We start from the raw sequence: 12971 nt of genomic DNA on the forward strand, positions 1-12971 counted from the left end.
GGACCAAAATTCACGATGAACAAAGGAGCAGGAGAGTGTCAATTTCTGAGGAGACAGTGTTGAAGCTGGAGCATAGCATGCATGAAGATCAGCGGATCACCCTGGATGATCTCTGCACATTGGTTCCTGAGGTTTCCTGAAGCACCGCTCACAGAATTTTAACAGAACATTGAACTACCGGAGGGTGTGCGCAAGATGGGTGCCACACATGCTGACTGAGGATCACGTGCGGCAATGAGTTGACGCTTCCTGCGCATTTCTTCGCCACGTTGCAGCCGAACAGGACCACTTTCTGGACTCAATTGTCTCGGGTGACGAAACCTGGGCATACCACTTTACACCTGGAACCAAGCAACAATCACGTCAGTGGTGGCATCCTTCTTCGCCAAAGCCGCAGAAATTAAAAAAGAAAAGGTACGACTGCCGGTAAAGTCATGACAACCGTTTTTAGGGATTGGAAAGGGGTATTGTTGGTCGACTTTATTCCCACTGGGACCACAATTAACGCTGACAGGTACTGTGAGACTTGGCAAAAACTCAAACGAGCAGTTCAGAACCGGAGAAGAGTAATGTTGGGAAAGGGTGTATACATTCTTCATGACAACAGTTGCCCACACATCACTTGGCAAACCATTGCTCTCCTGCAACAGTTTCAGTGGAACATAATCACCCACCCACCCTAAAGTCCTGACTTGGCGCCGAATGACTATCACCTGTTCCCTAGGTTAAAAGAACATTTGGCTGGAAAGGGATTCAGCTCTGACGACGAGGTGAATGAAGAGGTTCATAACTTTCCGAACACCATGGCGGCGAGCTGGTATGACATGTCCATTCAAAAACTGCCACAGCGTCTACAAAAATGCATCGATAGAAATGGTGATTATGTCGAAAAATAGCTAAATGTTCAAGCTGTAAACTGATGTAAACCACCGTAGAAATAAACAGGTCTATGTACTTAGAAAAAAATAGGAGACCTTACTTTTGGGATTACCCTAGTATTATATAAAATAATTAGCTTCATTTTCATTTATAAGTGACTTATTTACATGCATCATACAAACTTTTATAATAACAATCATAAGTAGTGTACAGTTCTGTATTTTTTTTAAACAGGGTTTTATTTGATTTTAAATTCTATTGTTTCAGGAAGAGACGACGTTTATGTAAGTAGGTGGTTTGCTTATGAAGCTTTCAAGTTTCTGGAGGACAGGGACATACCAAGAAAAGGACTTAACAACGGTAAGAAAATGTTGATGTACTCAAGCATATTTGTGTTGCCATTCTAGGAGTCCTTCTTTCATACAATAATCTGCTATTTCATCCCTAATTTTTGACAATAATTTGTGGATCATCGGGGGACATGTCTCAGTGGTAACAAAGCTGTCATATTATCTTCTCCCTGGACCCTTCATGACTCTTCAAATAAAACTCCATTCTCTTCATGGTCAATGCCAGCATGAGTGTACAAATTTGACGAATGGCTCCTTAGATAACTGTGTAACAAAATGACTGCCATCACTATCACCTCAGCTCTTTCAGGTGCCAAAAGCATTGTATTTCTTAAAGCCTGAAACACTAAGCTTGATATACCGAAGGCGTTCTCAACTATCCATTGGGCCCTATTCAAGCAATAATTAAAAATTCTGTGAGGAGTTCCTTTGGCAAAGTATCCGGAATATGCCTTCATGAGGTTTTCACTTAGAGCAAATGCACTGTCACCTGCTAAGAAATAAGGTATTTGCATAGAACGCCCTGGCTCCTGTTACGCTACTGGAAGTCCCAATGTGCTCCCAGTCATCGTATTATGCAGTCCGCTTCCTTGAAAAATACCTCTATCTGAAATTCTTCCATGGCATCCCACGTCAGCAAACATAAAGTTACAATTCCCACCTGCTAATGCAAAAAGCACAATACTGAAGCTGGATTGATAATTGAAGTTCTCTATACTTGAGTTCATTGGAGCTTGCAAAAGGACGTGTTTCCCATCCAGAGCACCAACACAGTGAGGCAGGTTCCAGTGTGTTTCAAATATATTCCTTACTCCCTTCCAAGCTGCAAGTGTCGCAGGTAGCTGAAACAGAAATCATACTTAAACTTATTTTAACCATGGGAGGAGGGGGTTGAGTTTATATAGACAGGACTGATAATTGTTTTGGTGACTGAAAAACTACTACATTATTGGTCTGAGGCGAATGACACAACTTAATGTTTTTAAATAGGCTCCTATTTTTATGTTAATCATGTAATACCAGTAATACATAATTAATGTTGGTTACTATTGATTATTACTTGTAATTTACAGGAGACATTGAGTGAAGGCTTAACATTTCTAAAGGCAGCCAACAAGAGCCAACAGGGTCAACATCTACTGACAGACTACCAAGCGTAAACGAACTGATGCTAGCGTCTCAGTGACAAGGAGTGCATTTGACATTTCACGAACTGCTGCAGAGAAATTGGAGAAAGAGTCGAGTAATAAGTCCGACAAAATAGATGCCTTTTTTATGTACATCGCTGCAAAAGTGAAGAAATATTCGCCTGAAATGAATAAATTTATATAGCTTGCTGTTTTTGACGTACTTTTGAAAGCCGATAAACGGTTTTTTGATTGGGCTCCTCAAAATGCTCAGCATACCAACAACTGGCAAATGCCCCATACATTCTCAACAGTGCATTTTGCAATATTTTCAACCAGTACGTGCTTCCACCATCTGATTCCTTGACACCTATCTCTTCTCAACCATTTCCTGCAGCATCAGTAACTCCAGAACAGTTTTCAGGTTGTGTGTAACATAACTTTAGTTTAATGGATTTTGATGATTTTGTGTATAATGCATTTAATTTTGTACTTATATAAAATATTTAAAAAAATAAAACAACTTTCAAAAATTAAGAGTTAAACAGTGATGTTAATATGTTACCTTGATATATCCTTGTAACTCATGGATAAGTGCTGCACAGACTTGTGGTACTATTAGTGCAATAGATTGCTCAGAAATCCTGAAAGTGTACTGCAGGCTAGTAAATAAATCTCCTGTGGCAAGAAATCGAAGCGTTACTGCTAACCGGAAGAATTAATCGTACTGTTTTTATTTGCCTTTATGTAATGAAAAAGAAATTTATATATGTATATAACAGAAATAAATCAGTCAATTTTTTTTATATCCATGCCCACCATTGCGTATTTGGTCAGGATATTATGACAAATACACAGCTAATTATAAACAAGAAGTAAACAAATTATGTACAACAAATATTAATGATCAACTGTCTTGAGTGGAAATTGCTGTGCGGAAATTAGTGCCCTCTTTTGAAATATGTGGTCCAATCTTCTACATCAGATTTTCAAAGTCAGAAGGTACCATTTGACAGAAATTTATATATTGATCACTTATTTGTTGTGAGCTCAAATCCATCATAAGTTCTGCATTATTTCTTTTTTTATAAAGTTCAGTGTGCCACCGGTTTTTTTTTTTGACAAACTTGCCATTAATAATACCGTGTCACTCATCACCGTAATCCTGAGATTTTCCCATTGCCTAAGCATGTTTACAGCTTGGCTGGAAACTGCATACTTATATGTTCGTGGGTTTCCTGTGGATCGCTGGAGGTTCGTTTCAACCCAAACTTCCAACGAACGAAAGGCGAGCGCATCGCTCAGGGTTCGTGGCGTGCAAGTGTGGACCTGGCTTAAGAACAGCTTCAACAGCTGCACATTCATTTCTATGTATGATAGAGTGAAATGGCAATGTTGACTGTCATGGTGATGGAAAAGATTCAGCTGCTTTTAAATGTTTCTTACTTTTTCCGTGAAGTAGTACATCTGACAAATGCACATTCAAGTTGCATCAGAATACTTACAATGCGCACTAATAGGTTCCCCCCGGGGCACCTCTAACAATAAATCCTTTGTTCCTCACTTAACCACTCTTTTCTAAAATGTCGTACATACTGCTTGGCATTCTTTTCAGACATGTTTAGTCAGTCGTAACAACAAAAATAAGAGCACTAGACAGTAGTTGTTAAACACAAAATAAATCACTACAATGCTGTAGTCTGTAACCTGCTATGCAGCTCCCCAGTTATGATCGGTAGCAGCCGGGAGAATTCGTACCCTAGTGATTTTCAGATCTTCGTTGCCAATAGTGCAGCATACCATTAGCCGGTGTTCACTGCATTGTTTTCTCCTTTGTTGCTGAGCTGAGCTGTCTTTTGTTGTGCTGTAGTCGATGTGATTTTTACGAAAATGAGTGATGTGCTGGCTGGCTCATCGCAAGGGCTACCTTGTACTCCATTTTGGAAAAGAAAACCGGTTATCAGGAACGCGTGGAAGCTCAAAACACAGGTTACTGTATCCTGCACTGGGTGCTTACAATACATGGAGGTGGAGTTTGTTCTTCTCCCCCCCCCTCCCCTCTCCCCCTTCCTCCACTGGCAACCCCTCACTCAACACAGAATCGTTTGTCCACTCTCCCCTCTTCCCGCAAACCCCGCCCGACAGATGCCAAGTTAAAATTCGCGAGAATTACTGTACAATAATGTATTGTGCTCACTATCCAGAACTCGTGGCGTTAACTCGTAGAGCAAAGCATATTTTTGTTAGTGCTGCTGGTGGGAGAAGCACGTATCGTATATTTAAAGGCAGCACGAATCCTGATGGTGGATGGTACTTTCGATGGAGTAATTTCCGTTCATAATTGCAAAAGTGTTGTGGATACAGGACTTTGTGCATGAACTGACCTCTCGATCAGGTCCAATAAAATGTTCCATGGGGTACATGTCTGGTGATCTGGATGGCCAAATCATTTGCTGAAATTGTCCATAATGTTCTTCAAACCAGTCGCAAACAATTGTGGCCCTTTCACGTGGCGCACTGTCATCCATAAAAATTCCTTCGTTGTTTGGGAACGTGATGTCCATAAATGGATGCAAATGGTGTCCAAGCAAGCGAACATTACCCTTTGCAGTGATCTTTCAGTTGGACCATGTCTATACAGGCCACACCATTGTGGTGTCACCACCAGCTTTCGCAGTGTCTTGTAGAGAACTTGGGTCCACGACTTCGTGGGTCTGCACTACATTCGATCCCTACTGTCAGCTCTCGCCAACTGAAATAGGGACTCGTCAACCAGGCTATTGTTCTCCAGTCGTCTAGGGTCCAACTGATAGGTAGTGAGTCACTGCAGCTAACATCGTCTGAAGATGATTTACTAAATACTGTAAATGATTTATACAACATATAGAACTTTCCAAATGCAGTGGATGATGGTAGAAACCATGTTCGCTTGCTGTGACAGCCCATTAATGCCAAATTTAGCCACACTATTCTAAAATGCGCCCCAACGAAAGATTGAATTCTGACATTGTGGGTTTTTCCCTTCCCTGTGCATGTTTAGTCATTTGATAGATGCATCCATATTTTGAGATTTAATTGTGCATGGAATTGGTGGCTTCAGTTATAGTACTACAACAACGTAACTAGATTTTGGACGCAATGGGGAGGGAGAATGATGGTCGCAGTTGGCTCAGACAAATTCAAGCATCCCGCTGAAAATATCTTTTAGAAAGGAACAAACTATATAGAATTTGATGTCATCACACGTACATCTTCTGCTCTCCATGAAACCCTCCTCACCCTTCCGTATTGGGACTGGTGTTCATAATCGAGTTCCACCTGAGTGACCAGATTTGGCGGAATTTCACCTTTTGGGCTGCTAATGATAGAATATTAAGCAAATATTTTAAAGAAATTTGGGTGACATTTTTGTTGACCAATGCGAGTTTTGAGTTACATAGACAAATAATCCAAATGTATTTTTATGCACCGATTTCAATTTAATGTTGCTGTTGATATTTACTGCTCTGCTGCCTTGTGAAGTACTGAAGTGTTCCAATGCCAAAGTTCTACCAGCCAAATAGTAGTGCATACATATTTTTATCTCATCATAATAGTAGCAGATGAATCAAAATCGGGTTTCCTGTTCTTTTGTGTTACAAACTTATCCCTAATTAGAAATTGTTACAACAGCACACAGCACAAAACAATCAGCAGTAGCATTAACATTAAAATCAACTGCAAGTGAGAGCTGAACTGAGTAACAAAACAGTGGTGGAGTTCAAGTACGGCCAGCAACAAGTCTTGGCTAAAATATGGATGTGCAATAGCCAGTAGCAGTATGGCTTTTATAGACAGTTCAAAGCTATTGTTGGTCTTGCTGATTATCAATAGTGCGTCATATGATCAAAAATCAAAATATCTTTCAATTTTACTACACTCCAACTAGGTCTTGTGTGTTTCATGTAGGTGATTTTTTTTGGGGGGGGGGGGTGGGGGGGGGGTGTCTCTCCAGGCCCTGGACCCCCCCCCCCCCCACCTGCCCTTGTGCAGGTTTTGGACAAACTAAATAATATCGATTGTCAGGCGTTATTATTGTTGAGACAGAGGTGAGCTGGCGGCTGGCAGCAGCAGAGGAAAATATGAAATGACACGCTGATCTGGGCAAATGTATCTGAACACATTGATCATTGTACTGAGTACAAAACGGTGAAGATATATTGTGTAACTGAGGCAGCAGGCTAAGAGATTGGTAAGTGGAAATTACTAAATGAATTAGTAAGTGGGAACTACTAAATGATAACATTTAAGAAGTGTTCTTGACCGTGAGTAATAACTGTAATAGGAATTGCATTACTGACCCCGGCTGCCAAACTTCCCCAGATGGTGCCTCCTGGCCATCAATGCCACATGATCATTTCATTATTTTCCATTGGAAGAATGCTGTCCCCGGAAAAAACACATCGTTTTCACATTCTAAAGCCATGGTTCCACCCACCTTGACCACTTTCCAGACTAAACTAATACATTACAACAATATTTAACCAAAATAAATATTATAAACATTGTCACACTCAGAACCTTCACAATAAATGTAAATAAAGCTTTGCCCATTAACAAATAAGCCAGTATTCTTCTGCAAGCGTGTTCACAATAAATGACCACAGATTGTCGTTAGATGTAGTTTAAACAATTATTGAGGCCTGCTTGGCAGAAGCATCTTTTGGTACTCTTTTACAAAGATAGTGTCTGGCCACTTTTTAAGCCTTGGAGTGGGGGGGGGGGGGGGGGGGGGAACGGTAGCCCCGCAGCCTGAGGCATCTTGTCATGGTCTGTGCGGCTCCCTCTGTTGGAGGTTCGAGTCCTCCCTTAGGCATGGGTGTGTGTGTCGTCCTTAGTGTAAGTAGCTTAGGGACCAATGACCTCAGCAGTTTGGTCCCGTAAGACGTTACCACAAATCTCCGATTTCCACTTTTTAAATTAGCATGGTTTTGTATTATCAGTTGTAATTAATATTTTAATAAAGTTACTGACAAACTAGTAAACTGCTCATTAAATAAATACACAATTATGACAAAATGTTATGTATTTTCTGTGTAATTGTGGAGGATACAACATTCTTAAAAACTTTCGCATAACCAAAAGATATAAATAAAAGCATAATAAATCAGGAAATTAAATAGATACAGGTGGGTACCTTTCAGAGATGATAGCTATAGTGTTAACTTCTGTAGTTTCAAAGATTTTGAAATATCGTTGTGTCACTGGATATACCTCATTTTTTTCTGATATCACATATGTATTCAGGTTTGGTTTAATACTTGACTGTGAATTATTATAGATTCTTGAAGAGCTGTAAGAACCCATCTTCCAGCTTGTCTGACACGCCACCATTTATGGAGCGTTGTCTGTTCTATTAAGCATCAAAATTCCTCGTACTGGGATTGTTGCCATTTGGAGCCATAAAGCTCGTCTCTGCACCTGGCTGGCCAGAAACGGTCACCTGCCACACTGGCCACGGCATGCCTCATGTCCTGAGTAGCAAGGAAAGTATTTAAAAAAAAAAAGAAGAGTTGGTTAACGTACAATACAAATTTAAATGTTAAGGAAGTCTTTTCTGAAGGTGTTTGCCTTGAGTATAGCCTCGTGAAAAAGTAAAACATGGACAAGGCTGAAGATTAAGTGGGTAGATCGAGTAACTATTGAGTAGGTGCTGAAGCAAATTGGGGAAAAAAGTAATTTATGACACACCTTGACCAAGAGAAGGAAGTGGTTGGTAGGACATATCCTAAGGCATCAAGGAATCATCTTTTTGATAATGGGGGGGGGGGGGGGGAGTATGAGAAGTAGAAATTGTAGAGGGAGACCAAGGGACTGTTACAGTAAGGAGGTTCAAGTAGACGGGGGTTGTAGTAGTTATTCAGAGGTGAAGAGATTTGCACTGTATAGACTAGCAGGGAGAGTGGCATCAAACCAATCTTTGGACTGTAAATGATGACAGCGACCACTACCACCATGACTACTTCTGCTGCTGCTGCTGCTGCTGCTACTACTACTACTACTACTACTACTACTACTACTACTACAACATGTTCAGTGTCCATTGGGTCTTTGTGAGCACTTCTTGGCTTATACTTGTTTGAGAAGTTTTAAATCAGCCTTAAGTCGCAACCTTTGTGATGAGTACATGTAGCTTTGCTCAAAAAACTAAGCCGAGGAGATGATGTCAGCAGTTATGAGATTTTCTTGTATGCCACAGAGCTCATTACAGTATCAAGCACACTCAGTCACATGACTCTTGACTCGTGTAGTGCAAGTGAAAGTGACAAGTGGCAAGCAGGATATGGCCACAGTGACAGGTCATTGATCTCGTCAAAATTTGACAGTCTCATAGTTCAAAGAAGGGAATAACATTAAATCCTCTTATTGACATACACAGTAGAAGCTACTGTGTTTGAACTTACTTGTATTAAGTGTTCTCATACAATATGTATTCTAACATTGCTACCACATCAAAATATATGAAAAATAATAATTTTGCATAAATTATTTGTTGGCTGAATATTGTCAGTTATCTGTAGTTCTTCTACTTTGTGGGAGGTTCAGGTATAATATTTGTTCGCATCTCCCTGTCTTCCACTTTTCTCTTTACTTCCACAGAGTTTTTGCTTTCCTCTTCGACACTGGCCATGTGTTCCTAACTTCTTTTCTTGCCCCCCACCCCCACACAGTCCTGAGTTACTTGGTGGAGTCAGCACAGCACTGGTGTCTCAAAATGTGGTATATCCACTTTTCCTTTTGATAATGAGGTTTCTTTTCTACCTAACTTTTACCAGCTGCTACTTGTTCTTCACTTTGCCCTACATTCTCTCATCCTCTAGTTTCCACCTAACATAAATTTCAAGTGCTCTAGAATTCTTTCCACATATTTTTGCAATACCTGGATCTCTGCACCATATAAAAGTGTACCCCATGTGGAGCATCTGGCTAATCTTACCCTCAATTGCAATTTCCTCTTTATGTTGAATGGCTATTGCCTGTTTTCCATCATATGACTATGACAAAATTTAGGACCACTGTTATAATATTTCCTAAGTACTTGAATTTTGAAATCTGAATATAATGGTACATAAAGGATGCATTTTAATACCACATGCATTTGGTGGAGGCAGCAATATTTAAATATAAAACTTCAATACTTAGCTTTGGTTGTGAAATTATTTAGGTACTGGTATCGCTAAAAAAGTTTCATTATTTCCCACAATTCACACTTTAGTGCACTGATTATTGATTATCGGTTTTTGAATGTAGCAGCCTGAGCTGATTGAGGTGGGGAGATGGTAAAGAGGGAGGGCTTAATGGGATAGTACAAGGCAGGGGTTGACATACAGATGACTCAGTGCCTATACAAATTCTGAGGGGGATAGATGATAAAAAAGATACTGAAATGGGGTGAAAGGCGAGGAAAAAAGAGAGGAAGGTGGAGGTGGAGAGGGAGATAGGGTCGTTTGTAGTTTTTGTAATGTCATGTGCCAGATTGTTGGTAGACATGTACTTTGTTTTTTAAATGATCCTCCTGCTTACACTATTTCTTTAAGAATTTCTGTTTGCTTCTGTGCTGTTTTGAATATCCTGACATAGAATCACAAGGCCATCTCCAAAAGCTAAGCAGTCTGTCCTAAGAATGGTTCATGCTAATTTTATGTGATTGTCAATTTTAAGCTCTTATTTTAGTTTCCAGCTGTATTATACTGTATTACTTTTCCTAAGACATATAATATTAATTCACTCCTGTTTTAGTGTCAAAATGTTTTCCAAAATTTCTCACATGAGATTTACTATAGATTTTATACCATTTAGTGTTTAACTAATGATTGCAGTGGTTTTGAGATCCAGGCCCTGTTATTTCAGGCTTTTGAAAAGATATTTATGGGCTACTGAGTCATAAACTGTTTTAAATTCTTCAAAGGTACAAACTACTTTCTTATTGTACATTTTTTGATGTTTTAGAATATTTCAGATTTATAGTTTCATCTGGACAAGATCTGTTTGTTCTGAAACCTACTAGATATTTGTCAATTTTGCTTTCAAGTTGTGCTCGATCCAGGAGACATTGAGATAGAATATTGTATTGCACAGTTCTGCCATCTTCTTATGTAGTGAATGTATCAGTGCAGTATTTCTATCATTATTATTATTATTATTATTATTATTATTGATTATTCCCATTTAAGAGAGCGTTTGAACTTGAATTCCTCTATGACGATTGTTTATGGTTTTTGATGATGTTCCTGAATTCAGTTCTATTTTCTGCATCGTTTACTGTTATTTGTGCTTGTCTGAGGTCTTCTTCAACTTCTTTTATCCATTTTGTTTTTCCCTGCCCGAGTTGATGACTTTAAGAATTCGCTTTGAAATTCTGTTTTCATTTATCCTGTGGCTATGTCTGTAGAACTGCATTCTTCTTTTCCTTATTGTATCCGTTATCTTGTCTGTGTATTTATATAATTCTGTTGTTGGTCTCTTCTTCCAGATTCCTTGCTCTTGTATCAGGCCAAAAATTTTCCTGAGAATTTTCTTTTCTTGTTTCTCTATTTCTTTGATTTTAGTTTGCCCGCCTATTTGTGTTGTTTCAGATGCATACAGTGCCTCTGGAAGTACGACAGTTGTAGTGCCTCAATTTTGCATTAATGGATATGGACTTTTTGTTATAATAGTTCCAAGTGAGTTTAAATGCTTTCTGTAGTTTTTTTATTCTTTTGTCATTGGCCTTTAGGTTGATCCCTGTTGGCTGAATGATTTCTCCCAGGTACTTAAAATGTGGTACTTGTACGATTTTCCCATGTGTTGTCACAATAGGCAATTTGTCTTGTGGCACTCTTTCTCTGTACTGGGTTTTCTCATATGAGATTTGCAGGCCAGTTCTTTGTGCAATTTCATGTAACTTCTCTCTGACGTTAGTGGCTTCTTTTCTATTATTTGTGAGCATTGCAAGGTCATGTCCAAAAGCTAAACACTTCACATTGAATCTATTGTCTTTTCTAATGCCAATTTGGATTCCTTTAACTTCTTTTTCCCATGTCCTGATAATTTTTTCAAGAATGATATTAAAGAGTAATGGTGAAAGTCCGACACCCTGTCGCACTACAGTTTGGATTTCAAGTGGTTCCGAGATATCCCCCATAAATTTAACCTTGTAGACTGTGTCAGTTAATGTTTGCCGATTGATTGCTCTTGTCTTTCTGTCAATGCTGAAACTTCCAGCATCTTGCAGAGCGCTACTCTGTCTATTGAGTCGTAGGCCTTTTTAAAATCTACAAAAGTGATCACTGTGTTTCGTGTGTTTCTCATCTGGAGAATCATTTTCAGATTCCAGATCTGCTCTATGCATGATTGTCCCTTGCGAAAACCAGCCTGATATTCTCCTGTTTGTGGGTCAGCTTGTTCTTCTAATTTATTCATGAGAACTTTTGATAGGATTTTATATGTGACGGGTACGAGTGAGATACCCCTGCAATTATTTGGTCCAGTTTTGTCTCCTTTTTCGTGGAGTGGATGGATGAGTGCGCATTTACATTCAGAAGGGATCTGTTCTGTTTCCCAAATGTTTGATATGATTTTGTGAATTTTGCCTGTTAATCTTTCATCATTTAGTTTCCATAGTTCTGCAATAATTCCATCTTCTCCTGGGGCTCTATTATTTTTCAGGGTCTTGATAATTTCTACTATTTCGTTGATGGTTGGCGGTTTAGCATTGGTATTTGGTGTAGACGTCTGGTAGTGAGTATCCTCTGTAGATCTTTCGCAGTTGAGAAGTTTGTTGAAATAGTCTGCGAGGATTTGGCAGTTATTCTTCGTGTTAGTTTCTAGTGAACCATCCGGTTTCTTGAAGTAAAGATTGGGTGGCTGGTATCCTGCAATATGTTCTTTAAACGTCTTATAAAAATTACTGGTGTTGTTCTTCTTAAAGTCTCATCTAGTCGCCGTTTGTCATAATTTCTTTTTTCCCTCTGAATAGTTTTAGATGTTTGTTTTCGGATTACTAGAAATTGTTGCCATTTTTCTGATGTTTTATTATTATTATTATTATTATTATTATTATTATTATTATTATTACTATTATTATTATTACTATATGGGCTCTTAATTCTATTTCAGGAGTTCAAAAATGAAATAGAGTCAATAAGCAGTGAACCAGAAAGGTACTGTACAGTTTCTTTTATCTCTTGTTTTGTACTTTGTGCACGAGTTGTGTGCAGCTTCACATTTAAGTGACTCAGCAGAATCTCTGGCTATACATACATATGCACAGTATAATGCATGCTGTTGATTGGTGTCTGTAATGTTCATGTGTCTATTCTGCTGTTTCACAGCCAAAGTCTCTTGTTCCACAAATGCATACTTATAATTAGTTAATGTCTATATTGTTAGGGTAGTACCACACTTTGTGAAATACTCAGGTGTACCTTTGGTAAAGTTGTTCATTTATTGAGACCGAGAGCAGCATATGAAAATATAACCTCACTTTTCACAGTCTATATATTTGTAACTTAGTATTAATTGTTATGTTTTAACAATAATTTCAGTTCTATATCATCTTGCTTGATGGATACATTTTTGCAACATTTATATCATG

General features: G+C 38.8%; 1 protein-coding gene across 18 annotated transcripts in view; it reads left to right on the forward strand.

Annotated features, from left to right (window-relative positions):
* The window catches only part of LOC126291830 (gastrula zinc finger protein XlCGF57.1-like), a 308343-nt gene that overhangs the window by 161364 nt on the left and 134008 nt on the right, over positions 1 to 12971 (forward strand). For 16 of the 18 annotated variants that reach the window (XM_049985529.1, XM_049985538.1, XM_049985540.1 and 13 more), the window contains one exon: positions 12494 to 12537. In XM_049985529.1, the coding sequence (XP_049841486.1) occupies positions 12494 to 12537 (44 nt within the window). Of the gene's footprint in view, positions 1 to 1146; positions 1240 to 2302; positions 2839 to 12493; positions 12538 to 12971 lie in introns of those variants that run through there. The other 2 variants (XR_007551891.1, XR_007551890.1) reach the window with 2 other exon arrangements.

Source organism: Schistocerca gregaria, chromosome 9, assembly GCF_023897955.1.
Source record: "Schistocerca gregaria isolate iqSchGreg1 chromosome 9, iqSchGreg1.2, whole genome shotgun sequence".
NCBI lineage: Eukaryota > Metazoa > Arthropoda > Insecta > Orthoptera > Acrididae > Schistocerca > Schistocerca gregaria.